The sequence below is a fragment of the Euleptes europaea genome, chromosome 3 (genome assembly GCF_029931775.1).
Source record: "Euleptes europaea isolate rEulEur1 chromosome 3, rEulEur1.hap1, whole genome shotgun sequence".
Classification (NCBI taxonomy): Eukaryota; Metazoa; Chordata; class Lepidosauria; order Squamata; family Sphaerodactylidae; genus Euleptes; species Euleptes europaea.
This window is the reverse complement of record NC_079314.1, coordinates 72,579,763-72,599,586: the sequence shown is the minus strand read 5'-3', so window position 1 is coordinate 72,599,586 and position 19,824 is coordinate 72,579,763. Positions and strand designations below refer to the sequence as shown.

The 19,824-nt window shown below is 42.8% G+C and overlaps 1 protein-coding gene across 1 annotated transcript in view; it reads left to right on the top strand.

Annotated features, from left to right (window-relative positions):
• PTPRR (protein tyrosine phosphatase receptor type R) overlaps positions 1-19,824 on the top strand; it is a 124,181-nt gene that overhangs the window by 49,022 nt on the left and 55,335 nt on the right. Inside the window, exons 3-4 of the mRNA XM_056846507.1 lie at positions 12,186-12,299; positions 17,759-17,911. Of these exons, the coding sequence (XP_056702485.1) occupies positions 12,186-12,299; positions 17,759-17,911 (267 nt within the window). The remainder of the gene's footprint in view (positions 1-12,185; positions 12,300-17,758; positions 17,912-19,824) is intronic.

The window sequence follows — 19,824 nt, the reverse complement described above, 5'->3', positions numbered from 1 at the left end:
ACAAAATCATGTTCCTTACGTGGCTGCACGCAAGTGGCTGTATGAGGAAGTGAAAATGGCACGGGTGGGTGGGTGGGCTGGAACTGGTTCCACCAGTGCATTGTGGCTGCAATGAGAAAAGGGTGTGCATGAGTCTGGAGGTATAAAACTTTCTTCCGTGTGACTCCATGAAGACTTAATCAATGGCCAGTGTAGCATGAAAAGATGTGAAACTAAGATATGTCTGGTTAATCAATGCTCTTCCTTGCTTGTACAGCAGGCCTGTCTGAGTTTGGAGAAAGCAATACCAGATAAAGATTTTTTTTAGTTCCACACCCTCATAGACAAAAAAAAAATGTAAACACCCTGAGGAAAATTCATCCTCTATGGTTTGGTTTTGATAACAATTATTAGGTCTTTCCATACTGCTGTGAATGAGATTTCAGTTTTAGGAGGAAAGGGGGTTGTAGTGCCCCCTTACTTATGCATTATTTTTTTCGATTTATTTTCCGCCCTTTCCTGACCAAGTCAGGCTCAGTGCGGCTTACAACACATTCCAACAATTAAAACATTATCAGTTACAATTAAAACTCCTCAGTATCTATTAAGCCCTTTCCCCTTTCTCCAGAATCTCAGTGCCTGTTGTCCAAAAGAGAGTCCTTGAGGAGACTTTAAATATGTTGACATTTGCTTGTGAAACTTCCCTGTCTAATTTGCCCCGGGTTGTCTGTCACCTAGGCGATAGGGTCACACATTTCCCTGCTAGATTCCTCCTTCTCTGGCTAGGTCGCTCTGACAACAGGGTGACCAGGCATATCTGTGAAATATTGGTTGCTTCCCAATTCTGTTATGGGTGCTGCCTTGTTGGGAGTGTTGAAATGTGCCCATGAAGGTACATGTCAGCAACAGGACTAAGCAGAGTGGTGAACAGGGACCAGTTGTCCAAGTGAAGGAAGGACACTAGTGAACTTTTTACAAATCTAGGGCACCAACACACTACATATGTAAGTGCCATCAAATCATAACTAATTTATGGCAATCCCAGCAAGGGGCTTTCAAGGCAAGTGAGAAGCAGAGGTGGTTTGCCATTGCCAGCCTCTGCAGAATCTTCCTTGGAGGTCTCCCATCCAAGTACTGACCCTGCTTAGCTTCTGAGATCAGGCTATAACTTGCCACCTTCCCTCCACCAAAATGCTACAGCCTCCTAAATTTACTTTTGCTCATTGAATATGTTATACAGTAGAATTAATGCAAGGATAGTACTGATGTAAGTTCCTCATTGATTAAAGCCACAGGGCAGATGAATGAAGCTTGTGAATTCTAAATTCTGGTGGCAGAACTAATCCTAATAATATCTGGGTTAGCCTGATTATTTAAATGACCAATATTCCTCCCACTGTGTCTTCTCTGCATGTTTCTCTACAGTCTATGGTAAATAGTTCTATTTTTAACTTACTTTTGTGCTTGTGAAATGGTTTGGATGAATTTCATGAGCAGAAGGATGGTGGCAGATGGTGAGGGGGTGAGTAAGAGTAATCCATAGCTACCAAAGGGGTATATAACATTTATCATATAACAGTACCAAGAGGAAAACTATCTTCCCAAATTAGAGTGAATTTACAAATGAGCACTTGGGGTGGGGGTATAAGAAAACACAAGACCCACTTTCTGAAAAGGTAGGCATTCCACTGCAGAAAAAGGAATATAAATGATGCCATGTATCAGTTACACTTATGGCCACCCTTGATTTCAATCTTATTTCTATGCAGTTTCCCTGCTCCCTTGGCTGATCAGAAACCCATTCTTAGCATTTGTTCCTTTTGATTTGCCTGTAAGCATAGTCTGCATATAGGACTGCCAAGCCACTCCTGGCAACCAGCGGAGAGCTCAGGAGTGGGAACGTGGGGGGGGGGGATGTCTTGCGTGCCATTGAATCACTTTCTAGTGATTCCTAGAGCTTCCCTATGCCACTTCCAAGTTTTCCCAGGAAGTAGCATAGCAGTGCAGATGATGCTGGAGTTCTTTAAAACAAATTTCTCCCACCACTGCTAAGAGGAGCTTCTGGCAGGAGACCTGGCAGCCCTAGCTACACATGAAGCATATTTGTCAAGATACATACACTATGATGTCTCATGTCTTCACCTAGGGATCATGACACATGTAGGGAGAGGGAGGGGAAGAGGGAGGGGCAAGACCTTCTGTTGATACTGTGATGTCACTTCTGGTGTAACAATGCTTTCCCCACTCATTTTTGCCCCACTGCCCTGCTGAGCAGCAGCAGGGGCAGTGGGCAGACACTGGGAGGTCTCCCACCAGACTTGGTAAGCCTAGACACATGCATATAGAATGATGGCTCGTAGCTGAATATGTGAAGTGGTTCTGCAGAACAACACTGGGAAAGATCAGAGCAAAGCAGGGGGAAACCTGGAAAGTGGACAGAGAATGACATCATGTGGGCACTAAGACAAAGGCAAAGGTGGAGTAAAATGCCCACATGGAAACAGCCGGGGGTTATAAAATGTAGCTAAATGGCATAATATGGTGAATTCTTTAGTGAAGCTTCTTTTGTATGAAGTGGTGGTAAAAAAAAAATCAAAGATAGTTGGTAACTGCCTGAGTTTTCTTTGCTGGATGTATTCAATGTTTCGAACTGATGTTGTGCTAATTAAATAATGCATACAGGAACCGAGAGTAAATTGCATTCTGTGCAAGTTACTCCTCTAGAGCTCTATGCGAATTGGTAACATTCAGTTCATTAGCTATAATGAAGTCATTACATGTTTACAAAGCTAGAAGCAGCTGGACAGTTTTCTCTCTGTTGGTATATGCAACTCACATGTGTATGTGAGTGTGAGATGTTAATAAAACAGAATAATATTGTTGTCAGAGTTTGTGGAGAGATCTTTTGAATTTTTGAGAAAATTTAATTGATGGGTTAAAACAACCAACTGTCAAGAGGAATATCATGCATATGAAGCAGAACGATATACTACAACATAAAACACAGATCACCATTAAATGTTTTTCATGATTGATAGCTCATTGCATCCTTTGAAAACTAGCCACATATCCTTTAACCATTAGCACATTGCATGGAAATGAATCCATTGCAATTAGTGGGGTTTTACTTAATTGTAAACATACTTAAAATTTTAGATGTCATACTTCCTGGCTATCACCATCTTCTTCTGCTTTCTCAATGAACTAGTCATATGACACTCATTCAAACAAGTCACTTTCAGTATTTCCAAAATCACCTTAGGTATTTTACTTCACTTGGGCATTGTTGAGGCATTCAGACTTTGATAGCTTTAGGGAATTTGTGGCTTTTTGTTATAGAATATTAGAGGAACATACCCAGTGACAATAAAGGCTAAATATAGCAGGACCAAAATGCATTGTGAATTTTAATTATTATTTTTCTTGCATACTAGAATACATTAGTATTGCTGTCCATAAATCAAACCAAGCAGGAAGTTTAAATGCTACACTGTTTAGAAATGAGCAAATTACAGTGATTCAAAGCATAAACAATTGGTTACAAATGAAATGAGCATATGTGGGGAAAATTTTGTGGAAAATAGAAATAGGTCTAATAAACAAGAAATGTCAATTTAATCATGAAGATTACCAATACTGACAATCTAATTTAAGCTAAATACACCACCCATGTTTCTATATAGATTGTATAGATCAATCTGTTGATTCCTGTGTTAATTTCAAAGCAACCAGGTCATGATTGTGCTATAGTTAATAATGCACAGTAAATATTGGTGGTACTCTGGCATGGTCACTATATGGCTGATTAAAAAATGACTGCCTGACTACTCCCTGGGTTAATTGTTTAAAGAATAAAACCACAAAATAAGTGTTTGATATTTTGAATACAAGTTTATTTGAATTTAAAATCCCCCTAATTAGCCAAAACTAATTTGGTGATCACCTGTCCTGCTGCACCTATAACTATTGACAGCCTTATTCGAAAATAGAGACAGAACCCTGTTCAGTCTATTGATGGCTGTTAGACTGTACATTGATGTATTTACTATCTTTTCTATCTCTTATCAAACATTTTAGAAGCACAATTTGACTTTGCCACAAATTTCCAGTGTGCTGGCATTTAAAACTACTTCTGTTTTCCTTAGAAGCTGTTTTCATCTTTCAAAAGTAGGCTAAGACATATTTGACATACCCAAAATGATATGTTAGCTTTAGCACAAACAAAATGGTGGCATGGCTAACTCTACTTTAGCTGAGCTAGGTTTCCCACCCAGTGTTTCCCACATACCTTATGGTAGGCTATCCCCCCTGCTGCCTGGGGGTGGGGCAAAATGTTGCTGATGTGTCTTCCAGTAAAACCCTAGAGATCAGCAAAATCCTAGTGCATTGGGTTTTATCCCTATGCTTTTGCTGTGCCCTCCAAAGTCTCCTGGGGGTTCCAGGCATATTCCTAATAATCTTGTTCCCACCCAACACCACAATGTAACCTAAGCTGAAATTTCTATTGATTGATCACATATAGAAATTAGAGAGAGAATGAGACATATTGAATGTTCGTTCTGCCCTTCGTATTTGAAGTAGGTGAAGTAGTATACATTACCATCTAAGGGGGGAGATGTCTTAAAACCTCTAATTCCAGAGTCCATAATCATCTAACTGCAAAAGTGGTCAATCTCTCACTCTGTTGCCTCCCTCTGCCTAGGGAAATGAAAACTGACAGCAAAGTACCTGAATGAATCATAGAGACAAGTGCTATGGGTCCAATTCAGACTGGGGCTCCACATATGTAGGAACTGAAATATGAGCACAGAACTCAAGGTACATGTCTGATCCAAAGTCCGCATGTCTGCCATTATGTCAACCATGAGGACTTTGTAGTGTATGAATGTGCCCAGATCTTCAAGGGGAACTGATTATTGGTTCATAATTGGTATTTTAATGGCTCTAAAGCCGGGATAATTTTGATTGTATACTTTTAAGATTGAATTATATTTTATTTAAACGTTGCCTTCCCATAAATAGAGGCACATTTCGTTGTTGTAATCTGCTTTAGGCTTTTTATTTTTGGTTTATTTTTCTTTTCTTTTTTTATATTACTGAGTAAAAAGCAGAGGAACTAAAATCCTAGCTAGGATTCAGAATACATTTACTTGGGAACAAGAACCATTGACTTCAATCGTTCTTAAATCCTGAATGGAATTGGGCTGCAAGTTAAAATGTTTTTGTTTGTTGACTGATGTCATGAGGAAGGTGCTGCTTGGTCCTTACCTGACCAATAATTCCTCTGAGAATTGCACGCCTTCTCCAGGATGCTCATGCCTGTGAGAAGTCTGAATATTCTACTTCTGATCAACTGCAAAAGCAGCAGGCACCTGAGGTGCATCCCAAAGGAGCAAATCTCAGCAGTTCTGGGACCAGTTATGCAGGCAGTGACTTTACATGGGCTGAATGGGAATTGAGTTCAATTTCTCGGTTGGCTTAGAAACCAGTATGCTTCAAGCAAATCACACCCTGTTGAGAAAATGAGACTATCAGTGCCGTACGCATGGACACGAGAGCATCAAACACACCTGAAAAAGTAGAGAACCCATAAAATCATTATTTGAGGTACAATAACGTTTTTCTTTTTTCTTTTAAAAAGGGTACCAGAGTATATTAAGCATGGCTGAGATTTATGCTTTGTACAACAGGAAGGCTCTCAATGGCTTTGAGCACATCCTAGAGATTATCTTATTTTTTTTTTCTAATTTTATATTCCTTGAATGGCAACCTCAAAAATCTCACGTTAGATTGCCAAGATGCTTGATTGCATTAATTTATGGAATTTTTAAAACAGCAAGCTTTTGCTATTAGAAACAAGATACAGATAACAGAGGAACAAATTCTCTTCTGGCTTTTGTGCCAGTTAATTCATATGAAATTTAATTGTCACATGTTCTAGAAAGTATCTCTTTAGAACTTCAATCCAAAGTAGATTGTCATGGAAACAAGCCTTTGTGATTTCAGGAGAATTAACTTCCAAGAAAGCACATGCAGGTCAATAGTTGTCTGTCAGGCATTCTTAAAGTAACAGATAATACTATATTTTAACTGTGGTGGTGATAATGGCTCCATATTCTGGATATGCAGTTGGCATCCTTTTTTTGTAGGGTATTTTCTTTGAGAAAGGGAATGCAGCATGGCATAGCCCAATCTCATCAAATCTTGGAAGTTAAGCAGGAATACCAGGTTTGCTATACAGAGGAAGGCACTGGCAAACCACCTCTGTTAGTCTCTTGCCTTGAAAACCCCATAAGGGATCGCCGTAAGTCGGCTGTGACTTGACGGCACTTTACACCCACATTTTCTTTGTATAAAGTACTAATCTGTGACTTGGAACTGTCTGGGAGCTTTAGAATAGAAAAGAATATTTGTTCACAGAAAATATTAAAAAGTTATCTTCCCTCCATCTAGTCCCAGGGCTTTTTTATCATGCCGTATTAAATATGACTGGAGGTATGTTTGCTCATAGTATCATTCATAAGGAAAATTGTTTTGAAAGTCAGAAACATAATCCTGCTTTTGGACTTTATGTGGAGTTTTTTAGCTATATCTAAACCCACGTGCATTGTGGTGAAATTCACTTCTGGACTCTGGCCCATTTCAGCAGAATACAGTAGCCTCAAAGAATACAGAGGTTGGTTGCCTTGTCTTAGTACATAGACTAATGATTGTTTTCATATTGGTAGTTTCAGAAAAGCTACATTTATAGCTGATGTTTTCTTACAGGAATTTTATTACTGAGTCCTAGACCCTTCTCCTGAAGTATGCACATGAAATTCAAAATTAGGAATTTTTGATCATGCTTTTTCATACTATTTTAGATGTAGAGTCTGTTTTTCACACAAGAGGGTACCTTAATATAGCAACAGTTCTGTGAGTTAAAGCCCTTGTGTTTCATAAGTCCCAATTCCGTTAAAGTTAGTCATGGCTAAATCCTGTTAATCTGGCACTTTGGACTAACTTGTTCCATTGCTTTCAATGGAACCTCACATGTTTGAACTTTAGCTAAACTGACGCCATATATTCTCCTAATGATTGTTTATATACAACTATTGTTCTGGAGAAATTTGCTATGGTTCACCTACAACAACATGAGCAGTTGGTTGCCTGTGATATTTGTCCATGTTGTGGGAATTTGACCATACACAGCCTAAAGGTTCAAATCCCCACTTGTGCCGTGGAAGCTCACCAGGGGCCCTTGGGCCAGTCACATATGCTCTCAGCCTAACCTACCTCACAAGCTTGTTGTGAGGATAAAATGGAGGAGAGGAGAATGGTGTAAGCCACTTTGTGTCCCCATTGGGGAGAAAGGTGGAGTATAAATGAATTAAAGAAAGAAAAAGAAAAGACTAGTTACTGTTTCAATCAAACCAACATAATGGATTGGATCCAACCACCTTTTCCATTGGTAATAAAGGAAGGAAAGGGTCTCCTTTGACCACCAAAAACGTTATGCTGGGGATCATGGACAAAAGCCATGTAGGGTGGGGGCTTCCCAAAAGAGGGAAAAGGGCTCCAATAGTTCTAAATGATTGGAGTAACAGTCCATTCCTGAGCTGACGGCGTAGGGGAATGGCAGGGAAGAGACGCAGTGGCGCCTCTTCCTAAGCTGTTTCGCCTACGCCGTTGAAGGAAAAAAAGTCTTTTTTCCCTTCAAGTGGGGCTTTTTGCCCCATAGGGAACAGCGAGGCTGCGCCTGCTTAAAAGAAGGTGCAGCACTGCCGTTCTCAGCGCCTGCATACTGGGCCGAACTGGGATAGGGAGCCGCCTAACTAGCGGCTCCTCCTCCCGGCTCCCCCGGCCCACCCCCCTGCGCCGGCGCGACCACTGTACGCCATGGTCTGCACCACAGAGAGGCCATGTCAGAGGAGGGGCAAGGCGCAGCTCCACGGCACTTGGGTGCTGGCGGAGCCTCCTCCCCGCCAGCGTAAGTGCATATAATCACGAGATTACACGCACTTACGCTGGCGGCGGGGTCAGGCTGCTTCCTAAGAGGTTTTGCGCGCCCCCTTTCAGGAATGGGCTGTTATTCTACTGGGGGGTGTCCATCCATAAAATATAGTTCAATTTTACAACAGTATATGAATGGTTGGCAGTTCCTTTTCTTTAGCTCAATGAATAAATGGGTTAGAATGAGAACCAGTGTGGTATAGTGGTTTAGAGTGGTAGACTCTGATCTGGAGAACCAGGTTTGATTCCCCACTCCTCCACATAAAGCCTACTGGGTGCCCTTGGGCTAGTCACAGTTCTCTCTGAACTCTCTCGGCTTCACCTATCTCACAAGGTGTCTGTTGTGGGGAGAGGAAGGGAAGGAGATTGTAAGACACTTTGATTCTCCTTAAAAGTTAGAGAAAGTCAGTTTATAAAAACCAACTTCTACTTTTCAAATACTGGCCAAATATGATATAGATGTCTACATTTTCATAGCTGGAAAGAATTGGATCTTGCAAGTCAGAAGGGATAATTGACTAATTTGACAGATAAATATAAGGATCAATGGATCCTGTTAAATAGTATGAATTGTTTAAATGGCTTTGATCTCAAATGGAATTATCTTTTTCACTTCTGTAAATCATTATCTATGTGAAATGAAAAACACAGCTTCTGAAATAGCACATAATATTATAAGGAGGCAATTCAATATTGGAATACTTAAGAACATTCTTTTCTTCTTCAAAGCATTGTGCATAGGAGTTCAATAGCACTGTTTCTGCTAGGAAAAAAAGGCTTCATATAGGATAAAAGTCATTGAGTATAAAATATTCCAGTAATTATAGTTATAATTTAAACATCACCAATCACAGTGAATTCAAGATAAAGTGCCAAAAGTGGATGTAATATGGCAATAATTTATAAATTGTTAACATTGGATATATGGTAGGATAAGAGAGGGAAGATCAGACTTGAGAGGATAATGAGCACATGCAGTGATGTGATGGTACTTGAAGCTTTTGTGAGATAAAACTTGTAACTAAGATAGAAAAGACCCTTCCAAAAGAAGGACTTGCAAAATGGGAGACAAGAGAGTATCAAGGTGTAAATTGTGCTAGAACACATGAGTAGGGTTGCCATCCTCCAGGTACTTAACAAAAGGAAGCACCTGAAACTAACTAGTCAAACTGTACGAAGAAATAGTAACTGGCTCATGCAATAAATGCAAATAGGTGATATAATTATAAACAAATATGAAAACATACAAGGTTACAATGTAACAGCAGATGATACACTTATATACATATGGTAGCTAGAAGCCGGTTACTATTTCTTCGTACACATACTCCAGGTAGTAGCTGGAGATCTCCTGCTTTTACAACTGATCTCCAGCTGATAGAGATCAGTTCATCTGGAGAAAATGGCCTCTTTGGCAATTGGACTCTATGGCATTGAAGTCCCTCCCCTCCCCAAACCCTGCCCTCCTCAGACTCTGTCCCTAAAACCTCCCGCCAGTGGTGAAGAGGGACCTGGCAACCCTGGCAACCCTACAAATGAGGCATAGGCCTAGACTGTGTTCTCAGTACCAAGGCGCAAGCCCAGAATACATGAAGGATTGTAAATAGCTATGCTGATCCAAAGCAAAATTCAAAAACAGCAGAGTCTCGAAACAGTGTGCAAGCATTTGAGCTCTCCAGAATTTGTAATCAGGCTGGAGATACTGAACATCCAGGGAACTAAAATCTTCTCTGCTGTTCTGAGAATATGTGAATAGTAATCAAGAAAAGTGACCCTGCAGTTTACATAATTCTCTCCAGGCCTGTTGGCAACCCTAAAACAGAACCTTGGAGTTTTATCACTTAGAACTCCCTCCTTTGTTGACAATGCTGTGTATACAGTTTAGGTTTAGCTGCTCATACTGGCCAAAAGTTGATATTTGCCACAACTAACTTATGTTTATACTAGAAAAGCACAGTGAATTTCAACTTAAAGCACAATGCATTTCACTTCTGTGGAAGGTATTGAGACAAAATCAGTGTCAGTATCTTCCATACAAGTGAAATACATTGTACTTTAAGTGTCACTTTACCCCTTTTCTCTAATCTACTAATTGTTCCATCCCTCTACATCAGACCCTGCAGATATCATTTGTGGATGTACTGCAGAGTTTTGATCTTGTTTTTTGAAACTCCATCTTTCTAGGTGCTTGATACTACACAATCATCAACTGTAGCGGGAGGCACAGAAACCTGGAAACTGTCGCTAACAGTTGCTGTATCTAGATTAATAAATTGCACTGGGAAATTGAGTCCTCTGGGGTGACTACCAACCTCCTGTTTAGGCTTTCTGAATCACAACTGCTTTGCATGCATAGCACATTCAAAGCTGTGTTCTCCTTAGGGAGCAGGCACCCTAAATGATAAACAGTACAGATCAGCAAGGAGTAATGTCATTAATTATTGTTGCCAGCCTTGAGATGGCTCAACACTTCCTTTGCCAAACAAAAGCTGCCAGTGCCAGCAGTAGGGTTGTGGCTCATTGGTGGAGTGTCTGTTTTGCGTATAGATTCAATCCCTGGCATTTCCACTTAAAAGACTCAGGTAGACCTCTACTTGAGACACTGCTGAGCTATTGCCAGTTAGAGTAGACGATAGAAGAAGAATTTGTTTTTATATGCTAATTTTCTGTACCTTTTAAGGAGAATCAAACCGGCTTACAATCTTCTTTCCTTCCTCTCCCCACCACAGCTACCTTGTGAGGTAGGTGAGGATGAGAAAGCTCAAAGACAATTGTGACTAGCCCAAGGTCACCCATCTGGCTTCATGTGTAGGAGTGGGGAAACCAACCCAGTTCACCAGATTAGAGTCCACTGCTCATGTGGAGCGGTGGGAAATCTGGATAAATGTGAGGTTGAACTCACACATTCAGCTGTGCATGCATTGAATGTAACATGAGAATTACTCAAAGCACATTTTTAAAAATCAAGTGTACACTGTACATGGATTGTATGTGCATTCAGTGTAACTTATGAGCAGGGCTAGTTTAAGGTAGCTTCATATGTTCAATATATCCCCATAGACTATAATGGACCCGATTTTTTTCAGGAAACCCGAAAATAAGCCAAATACCAATATTTACCAGTATGAGTATTCGGCTTATTTCAGGTTTACCCCCCAACCCCAAATCGGGCTCAATAAACCCGAACCTGAAATTTACTGGGAAATTTTTTTTCCCTACAACCGATATACCCTTCAAAGGGCCTGCATTCAGCCAGGGACAACTTACTGGTGATCCTTGGCCCAAAGAGCATCCGGCTGTCCTCAACCAGAGCCAGAGCCTTTTCGGCTCTGGCCTGGTGGAACTCTCTCCCTCTTGAGATCTGGGCCCTTCAAGATCTGATGCATTTTCGCAGGGCCTATGTTCTGCCAGGCCTATGGTTGAGGGAAGCAATGGTTTTTCATCTAGCTGGCCTCCCCCTCCCCTCTCTTATCTACTTTCTTTATATTTTATTAAATTTTTGTATAGTGATTATGCTTTTCCATTCCACTACTCTCCCCTCTGTTGGGGAACCCTTCACTATTGTAATAATTTAAGGGCACCAATAGAGTTTTATAAATTAGAAATTTTAACTGTAACTTATGTTTTAATTGCTGAATGTGTTGTGAGCCACCCCGAGCCCAGCTGTGGCCAAGAAGGGTCGAGATAGAAATCTAATTAAAATAAAATGAGATAAAAATACCTCACGGGGTTATTGTGAGGATAAAATGGAGGAGAGAGAATGTTGTACGTTGCTTTGGGTCCCCATTGGGGCGAACAAATGGATATAAGGGTTGAATAAATAAGTCTCTCCCCTAACTTGACTCGTTCATTCCTATGTGATGAAACGGTAAGCAGTAAAACTCTGTACACTACTTTCACAATGGCAGAAATCATACAGCTTTGAACATAATTGGTGCCTGGGGGATCTTAACATGGCAGCTGAAGAACATAAAATTTTTGACCATACAGTGAACTTAAGGTTATGATAAAAGGAAATGTGGACATGTTTTAAACCAATACCCTTCAACACACTCAAGGTTTACTCCTCCCCCCTTCTTTATTTAAAATGCAAATTGGCTTCACACATTGTCATCCTAGGAAAAACTATTTGCACAATTCACGGTCATTCATTAGCAGGGGACTGAATGTGCCTAGCAAGATTAGCATTCATCTGTTTTGGGTTTGTTTTGCAGACTCTGCAAATGGATGTAAACAAGCTGAATATCACGTTGCTTCGGATTTTCCGCCAGGGGGTGGCTGCCGCTTTAGGACTGCTGCCGCAGCAAGTGCACATCAACAGACTCCTTGTAAGTGGCAAGCATTTTGCAACACCGTTTAATTTGTGGAGAGTAAATAGAGTTTAACGGTGAAATGTTTTCATATATTTTTGACAATGAGGGTGGAAAGTTATGGCACCAGGACCAAATGTTTTGCTGCCCCAAATAAACAGCACTGGAAGGGCTGGGTAGACTGGCAGGGGTGGCACAGATCCAGGAAGCAATGACAGGCACAAGCCATGCCCACCTTCTCCTCCCACAGGATGGCTGCTGGGAATAAGCTGAGCTAGGGTTGCCATCTCCAGGTTGGGAAATACCTGGAAGTTTTTGGGGTGGAGCCTGAGGAGAGTGGGGTTTGGGGAGGGGAGGGACTTCAGTTGCCAAAGCGGCCATTTTCTCCAGGTGAACTGATCTCTATCGGCTGGAGATCAGTTGTAATAGCAGGAGATCTCCAGCTAGTACCAGGAGGTTGGCAACCCTAAGCTGAACCCAAGTGGTGTGCTGGCACTCTTGCCTTGTTAAGGCACCCTAAGTGGCCATCGGGGAGGGGTTGTGGCTATAGGGCTGCCAGGTCCCTCTTTGCCACTGGCAGGAGGTTTTTAGGGTGGGGCCTGAGGAGGGCGGGGTTTGGGCAGGGGAGGGACTTTAATGCCATAGAGTCCAATTGCCAATGCTGCCATTTTCTCCAGGTGAATTGATCTCTATTGGCTGGAGATCAGTTGTAATAGCAGGAGATCACCAGCCAGTACCTGGAGGTTGGCAACCCTATGTGGCTAACTGCTACAGCATCTGCTTTACAGACAGAAGATCCCAGGTTTAATCCCTGGAATCTCCAGGTACAAGTTGGGTATTAGGTGATGTGAAAGACCCCAACTTGTGACCCCGGAAAGCTTCTGCCAGTCAGAGCAGGCAGTACTGATAGCCCAAGCATCTGACTCAGTCTAAAGCAGCTTCATGTATTTATTTGGGTTGCTTGTGCTGAGAATAGGCCCCTGCCCTTAGGGCTCTTTTGTGTACCCCATACTTGTCCAGAGAGTCCCTACCCGCTGTGTGAGTACGAAATTACGGAGGCAAGGTATTCTAATATTTACCTCAGTGCCAGTCATGGCTTTCACATAGCCAGTCTGGGAATTGGGAGCCAAATAACACCAGCCCCCTTCTCTCTTTTATGGACATTGTTGAAAGTGAATAGGTTACGGACAAGTCCAATTACAGAACACAGTGAGCCTTCCAAAGGGTGGTTTCAGGGACGCCGAGCCGAGGCAGGTTGACATTTCTTCCTGGCGCTGGGGTAGTTATGGAGGCTGTATTCAGTTCAGACCCATCCTTTTATCCATCTGGTATGTTTTTAAGTAAAACATACCTGCTTACAATGGTTTCTTCTCCTCAACTGCTCGCAAAGCATGGCTGCTCCGAGTCCTGAGTAACCCCCCAAAAATGGCTGCTACCCTTCCAAAAGGGAGAGCTCCTTCCTCCCCACAATCCACCTGTCAAAACAAGCCAGGGTAGGAAAGGAGAATAATTCTCTATTGCCTCCCTGAAGCTCTTTCCTCCTGCCTCTCTGCTAGGGCTGTCAAAAAAAAAAAAATTGGTACAGTTCGGATTCGGCCGAATTTGGCCCTTGTGGGTTCGGTACGTGCCGAAGTCCGAACTCCCCCACTTCGGATCCATTCAATTCGGCGGGAATTCAAAGTTCGGAAAAAAAATTCGGCCGAATAAAGCCATTAAAAACACAACCGCGCCTTTCCGTGGCTCTGGGGGGGGGGGCATTTTTGGGCTTAGAGGTCCCAAACTTTCAGCAGAGCTTCAAAGGACGTATATTGAAAGACTCCCCAAGTTTTGTAAAGATTGGGTCAGGGGGGGCTGAGATATGGGCCCTGAAAGGGGTCCCCCCCACCCTTAATGTGTATCTCTCAGCAGAGCTTGCCGCCCACGCACAAAGCTCCCGGCCCGACAAACAGCTGATGAGAGCAAGGGCGGGGCAGGTGCTAAGAACTTTGCAAAGCAACACAACTGAAAAGCAACACCTTTGCAAACATGCAAAGGGCGGGGCAGGTGTGAAGAATTTTGCAAAACAATACAACTGCAAAGCAACACAAGCACACAATGCAACACCTTTGCAACAGTGCAAAGCAACACCTGACACCTGGGAGTTTGCATACCATGGAAAGGGACAGAGGCAGCTAGCTATGCATAATGAGCAGGAGGGGGGTGGGATTTCCCTTTTGCATTGGATTTGGGACCAGGCAGATGCATTCTTTAAGTCACCATTTGAAAACCAGTTTTGAGCAAGCATCAAAATAACCTAACTGATCTTATGAATGAGGAAAAACCTGAAGAATAAAAATGAAGCCCCCCCTCAAACCAGGGAGAGAGAGACTGGAGGGGGAACACACACCCCAGGCAGAACCGGCAAAAGCCCCCTTTGGCTTCCCCACCCACCCACAGAAACCGCTCCCTCCCCACACACACACACAGACTCTGCTTTCCCCCCCACACACACACAGAAAAGAAAAAATATAGATTAAAGCCCCCAAAGGGGTCTTACTGTGGCTGTCTTCTGTTCCAGCAGGAGGGGCTGGGAGGCTGGGTAATCCAATATGATTCCATTTGTATCCAATATAAGATCCATATGTATGCATCTCTCGAGGGTGATCCATTCATCCCAATAGGGAAAAGGGGAAAGCCCATATCTCGGGGGGCCCTGACCCAATGTTTACAAAACTTGGGTGGTCTCTTAAAAAGCCTTGACTGAAGCTCCGCTGAAAGTCTGGGGTCGGCACACCCAAAAATGCGCCCCCTGCAGCCACGGAAAGAGAAAAGGGGGGGAGCCGATATTTCAGCCCCCACTGAACCCATCTTTACAAAACTTGGGTGGTCTCTTAAGAGGGATTCTCTGAAGCGATGATAAAAGTTTGGGGGCTGCACCCCCCAAAAAAGTGCCCCCTGCAGCCACGAAAATGGAAAAGGGGGGAGAGGAAAAAGTGGTGGAGCCCATATCTCGGGGGGCCCTGACCCAATGTTTACAAAACTTGGGGGGTATCTTAAGAAAACCTGTCTGAATATCCGCTGAAAGTTTGGGGTCGGTACCCCAAAAAATGCGCCCCCTGCAGCCACGGAAAGGAGCGAATGTGCACAAGCACCCCCTCACACACACATGAGGATTTCCCTCTCTCTTTCCCCGGCCGGCCGCACATCAGCTGATTCCTCCAGTACTCAATCCTGACTGATTGGCCAGAAGAAGACCCAGCTTGGCCACCGATTGGCCGGGGCAGGAGAATGCTGCTTACTGACGGCCCCGAATTGGCCGAATTTATTCGCGAACTCCCGAACTCACTGAATTCTGCCCCCCCGGTTGCCCGCCAGTTTTGAGTTCGGTTCCTCCCGAACTAAAAACCGCCGAATCAAGGGAAATTCGGCTGATTTTCAGTTCGGGCCGAACCGAATTGACAGCCCTACTCTCTGCCTCCTTCTTGGGTTGTGTTGTTTCTGCTGAATAACTTCCTCTGCTTAGAACTGGGACAAGATGGGAGGGAATCTAACTCTCCTTTTTGAACAGGCTACTTGTCACAGCTATTTGATCTTATCCCCTGAGCATTCACAGAGTGTAAAGTCCACATTCACAAAGCAAGGGGAGGGGAATTCATACTTGAGTGATCATTTCATCACACAGGCCACATTTAAAAAAAATGGTGCACGGGTGTCTTTCACTGGCACTGTAAACTGGAAATGTATTCACACAAAGAGAGAGATCTCATGCTTCACATGTATATCTCTCTCAGTTTGAGGGCAAACCACACACACAGCAAAATAAGGACAAAACTGCACTACACCTGCACATTTATGGGTTGAGAGTGTCCTTCAGGGGCGCCACAAAGTATTAGGCTGTGGATGAATTTATCCAATTAAAATATTACTTCAGAGGCAGAATAATAATATAGTTTAAATGAATGAGAATCACAAACTGGAGAATTTCCAAGTTCTGTTTAGAATTTATTAACTTTAAGGTACATGTTCCTCAAGGAATTTATCACTTTCATAATTTGGCATTTCAGGATTCTATAACTTGTTTGTGTGGCTTGTGATTGGCAGACTGTGTGTCACATGGGCTGCTACTGTGGGGATGAAGTGTCTGTTTTTATTGTACTCCAAGTTGGTGAAGCGGACTAAATGAAGTTGGAGGTTTCAAGACATATGATGTGATGTTATGGATTCAAGTTTGGATATTTGCTTAAGGGGCATGTGACACATTAGTTATTTGCAAATAAATAGCTAGTATAAATAAAGGACCCAAAGAACTAAATTTGATCCATGGAGTAGAAAACTGCTGTATTTAGCTTCCTATGGGTTTTTCATTTCCACAACAATGGCATTCACCCCAGTCCTAAATATTTGCATCAGTATAGTTGACTGTATTCCCACTGCAATATCAATAGCAACACCAGCATAGCACCATGTCTTGGACACTGCATTGGCAGGCTCAACTCTAGAACCAATGGCGTGTTACATAATTTCCAAGAACCAGGTGTGCTTTGGGGTTCTAAATCTCAGATCCATTTTGGACTGAATTCTGTACCTTCTGGAGTCTATGGGCAAAAACGCACGGTCGCTTTATCCTCCTTTCATCCCTGTTCTAGCCAGGACCGAACGCACATTAAGTGAAATGCATGCACTCGATCCAGGCTGAATCCTGGCTGAAACAGGGATGAAAGGAGGATAAAGTGACCATGCGTTTTATGTCTCTGTCTGGTCCAAAATGGATCCAGGTTAGGGTCTTTGGCCACTCTTGGCCTTCCCAAAGGCTTCTGTGCTCTAGTGTTAGGGTTGCCAAGTGCCTCTTTGCCACCAGCAGGTGGGTTTTGGGGGCGGAGCCTGAGGAGGGTGGGTTTTGGGAAGGGACTTCAATGCCATAGAGTCCAATTGCCAAAGCAGCCATTTTCTGCAAGTGAACTGATCTCTATCGGCTGGAGATCAGTTGTAATAGAAGGTACTACCTGGAGGTTGGCAACCCTTTCTAGTGTATGGTGATGAGATCATCCTATGCAGCCAAAACCTGGAGACTTTTGAGCACAGCAGAAAAAAGGAGTTTCTGATGTCAAAATACTAGTTTGGGTTACCAAACTCCAGGTGGAGTCTGGATTTCTCCTGGAATTACAACTGATCTCCAGACTACAGAGGTTCTCTTGGAGGAAATTGCAGCTTTTATGGTGTCACATCTCCACTTAGGTCCCTTAACCCCCAAACTCCTCCCTCCCCAGGCACTGCCTCCCAATATCCAGAAATTTTCCAACTTGAATTGGCAAATATATTGAACATGTAGGTAAGTGTTCTAATGAATTTATTTCTGATTTTGGATAAGGAGGAATATACCCTCCTTAGCATGCACTTATATGAATTACAAGACTTAGAGCAAATGTTTGTTGTTAATAAGATTTCTTTAGGACCAAAAGTTGTCTATTGTCTATTGTCAGTTCTCTTAATTTTGCTAGGGGAAAAAGAACTGCGTCGAACTCTTCATATCCCCAGTAAATAGGAAAGGAATTTCTGATACAGTCTCATCAGAAGAAGTCTTGCAGTCACTTAATATCAATGTTCTACAACAGAGTTTATCCCAGTTTGGGATTACTGAAGTCTCCCCAGAGGTAAGTAACTGATGATGTACCATTTTCATCTCTCTGTAGACTTATCATCCAGTATGTGTCATCAGATTATTTTAAATACAATACATAGCAGTTAAAATATACTAACTGCAAATGAAAGATTGACAATTAAAGCTTGAACAGGATTACACTCTTCTAAACCCAAGCGCAATATCAGTATCTAACCCAGGAGTTTAGAGATGACCCAGGTCTGAATGTAAGTGTGCATCCACAAGAAAAAGCAGAGACAGATAGCAATCCAACCTCTAGCCTATTTGACACCAACTTTCTTTGCTTGTCCACAGCGAGTAATTTTGCATCACTTTACAGACAGAGCTGATCATTCCTTAGAGGTCCCCCTCTCCCCAGTATGCAGCAGGCATCAGTTCAGCACAATTGTTCTGCATATGCACACACAAGGAGAAGTAAAATCATATTTATTATAAAGGGTTAATTTCAAGAGTGACATATTACATATCGGTTTGTGTGTAGTACTTTTTCAGATTCCTGCTTACAAAGCAGTGTTAGGGTGTAATTATCTTGAGCTTCAGGGTAGGTGAGCAGAAAACTGCTCTTTTAGCTCCGAACCTGTGGGCTCCAGCACAGGAAACATGTATTTTTACTTCTCCCTCCCTATGTTATGTGGAGAAGTTCAGAAAGGAAATGAATGTTTCATGCTGTATTACCCATGGTCCAGAAAAAAATGGATTCCAACAAGCAGGTATTGGGGAGAAAAAGGTATGCAGCTTTATTAAACAAAAATAACGCTGTAGCCAGGCTAATAACCTTAGGAAGATGGGAAGTCATCTCCTGGGAGGCAAGCAAGCCACTTCATCCTGTCTGGTAGCCCGTCCTTGTTCTGCAGACGCTCCTTCTCTCTGGCTTATCTGGAGCCCTCTTCTCCTCTCTTCGGTAGTGAGCAAAGCCAGATATATTTCCCCACCACCAGGTGCTCATCATTTACAGTGTGGTGTGACAATTAACTCCCTGATACCCTGAGATTGCTCTCACATGGAGAAGGGCTGCATCGAGCACCACCTACCTCCTCATGAGTACAATTGTCTTCCGCAATTTCCACTACACGCCACCCCTTGGTGATCAATACACCCTTCATCCATGTTTTCCTTATGGCAACTCAGGGTCCAATTATTTACACATTTATACATTTCCCAGTTACCCCAGGGATCTATCATTTATGTGACAGTAGAGGTCACTTGCAGAGCAACAAAGTAGTCACGTTGCCCATCCTAGATCAAGGTCTTGGGGATACAGGTTTGACTTCAAGGTAGACACCCACCAGCATAGGTCTTAACCGTCAGCTCCATGCAAAAAAACAATGAGAGAGAAACATTAACAAAATGCATTACTCTCCACGTTTCAGTTTTGCCACGTCTAGGCAATCTAGACAAAACAGAGCCTGCTGCAGCTATCTAGTAGGTAGCTCCCAGCTCTTTGCTCCTCTAGATTGATTGTGGTTTGTTCAAGTTTACCACCCCTCCCAAAAATCTGAAGGTGTTTACCACAGGCACCAGCTGGATTGTCCTTTCCCAGCCCAAGTCAATATGATTAGCCATTTAAAATTAGTTGCAACTACACACGCTTGTTCTCCCCCCTCATACCTGGCTGAACCATCTGTGCACCAAGTAGTTTCATGAGCCACTTCTGAATAAGGGGGAGCCTCTTTGACAGGCAACTCCTCTTTCTCCCCCATTGGTGTGAGAGCTAACACCTTTTTCTGCAAAGCACTCCTTGGGGGCCAGGGCGAGCTTGCTCATATGGTGGTTGAGCTCTGCCTACCTGAGGACTGGCTGAGTCACCTTCCACCCAATTCAGGCTTGGTAAACTGGGTTTCATTATCACTAGCTCCTGGCCAGTCCGTCTTTCAGTCTCGACCAGAGCGCAGTAGCATGCTAGCA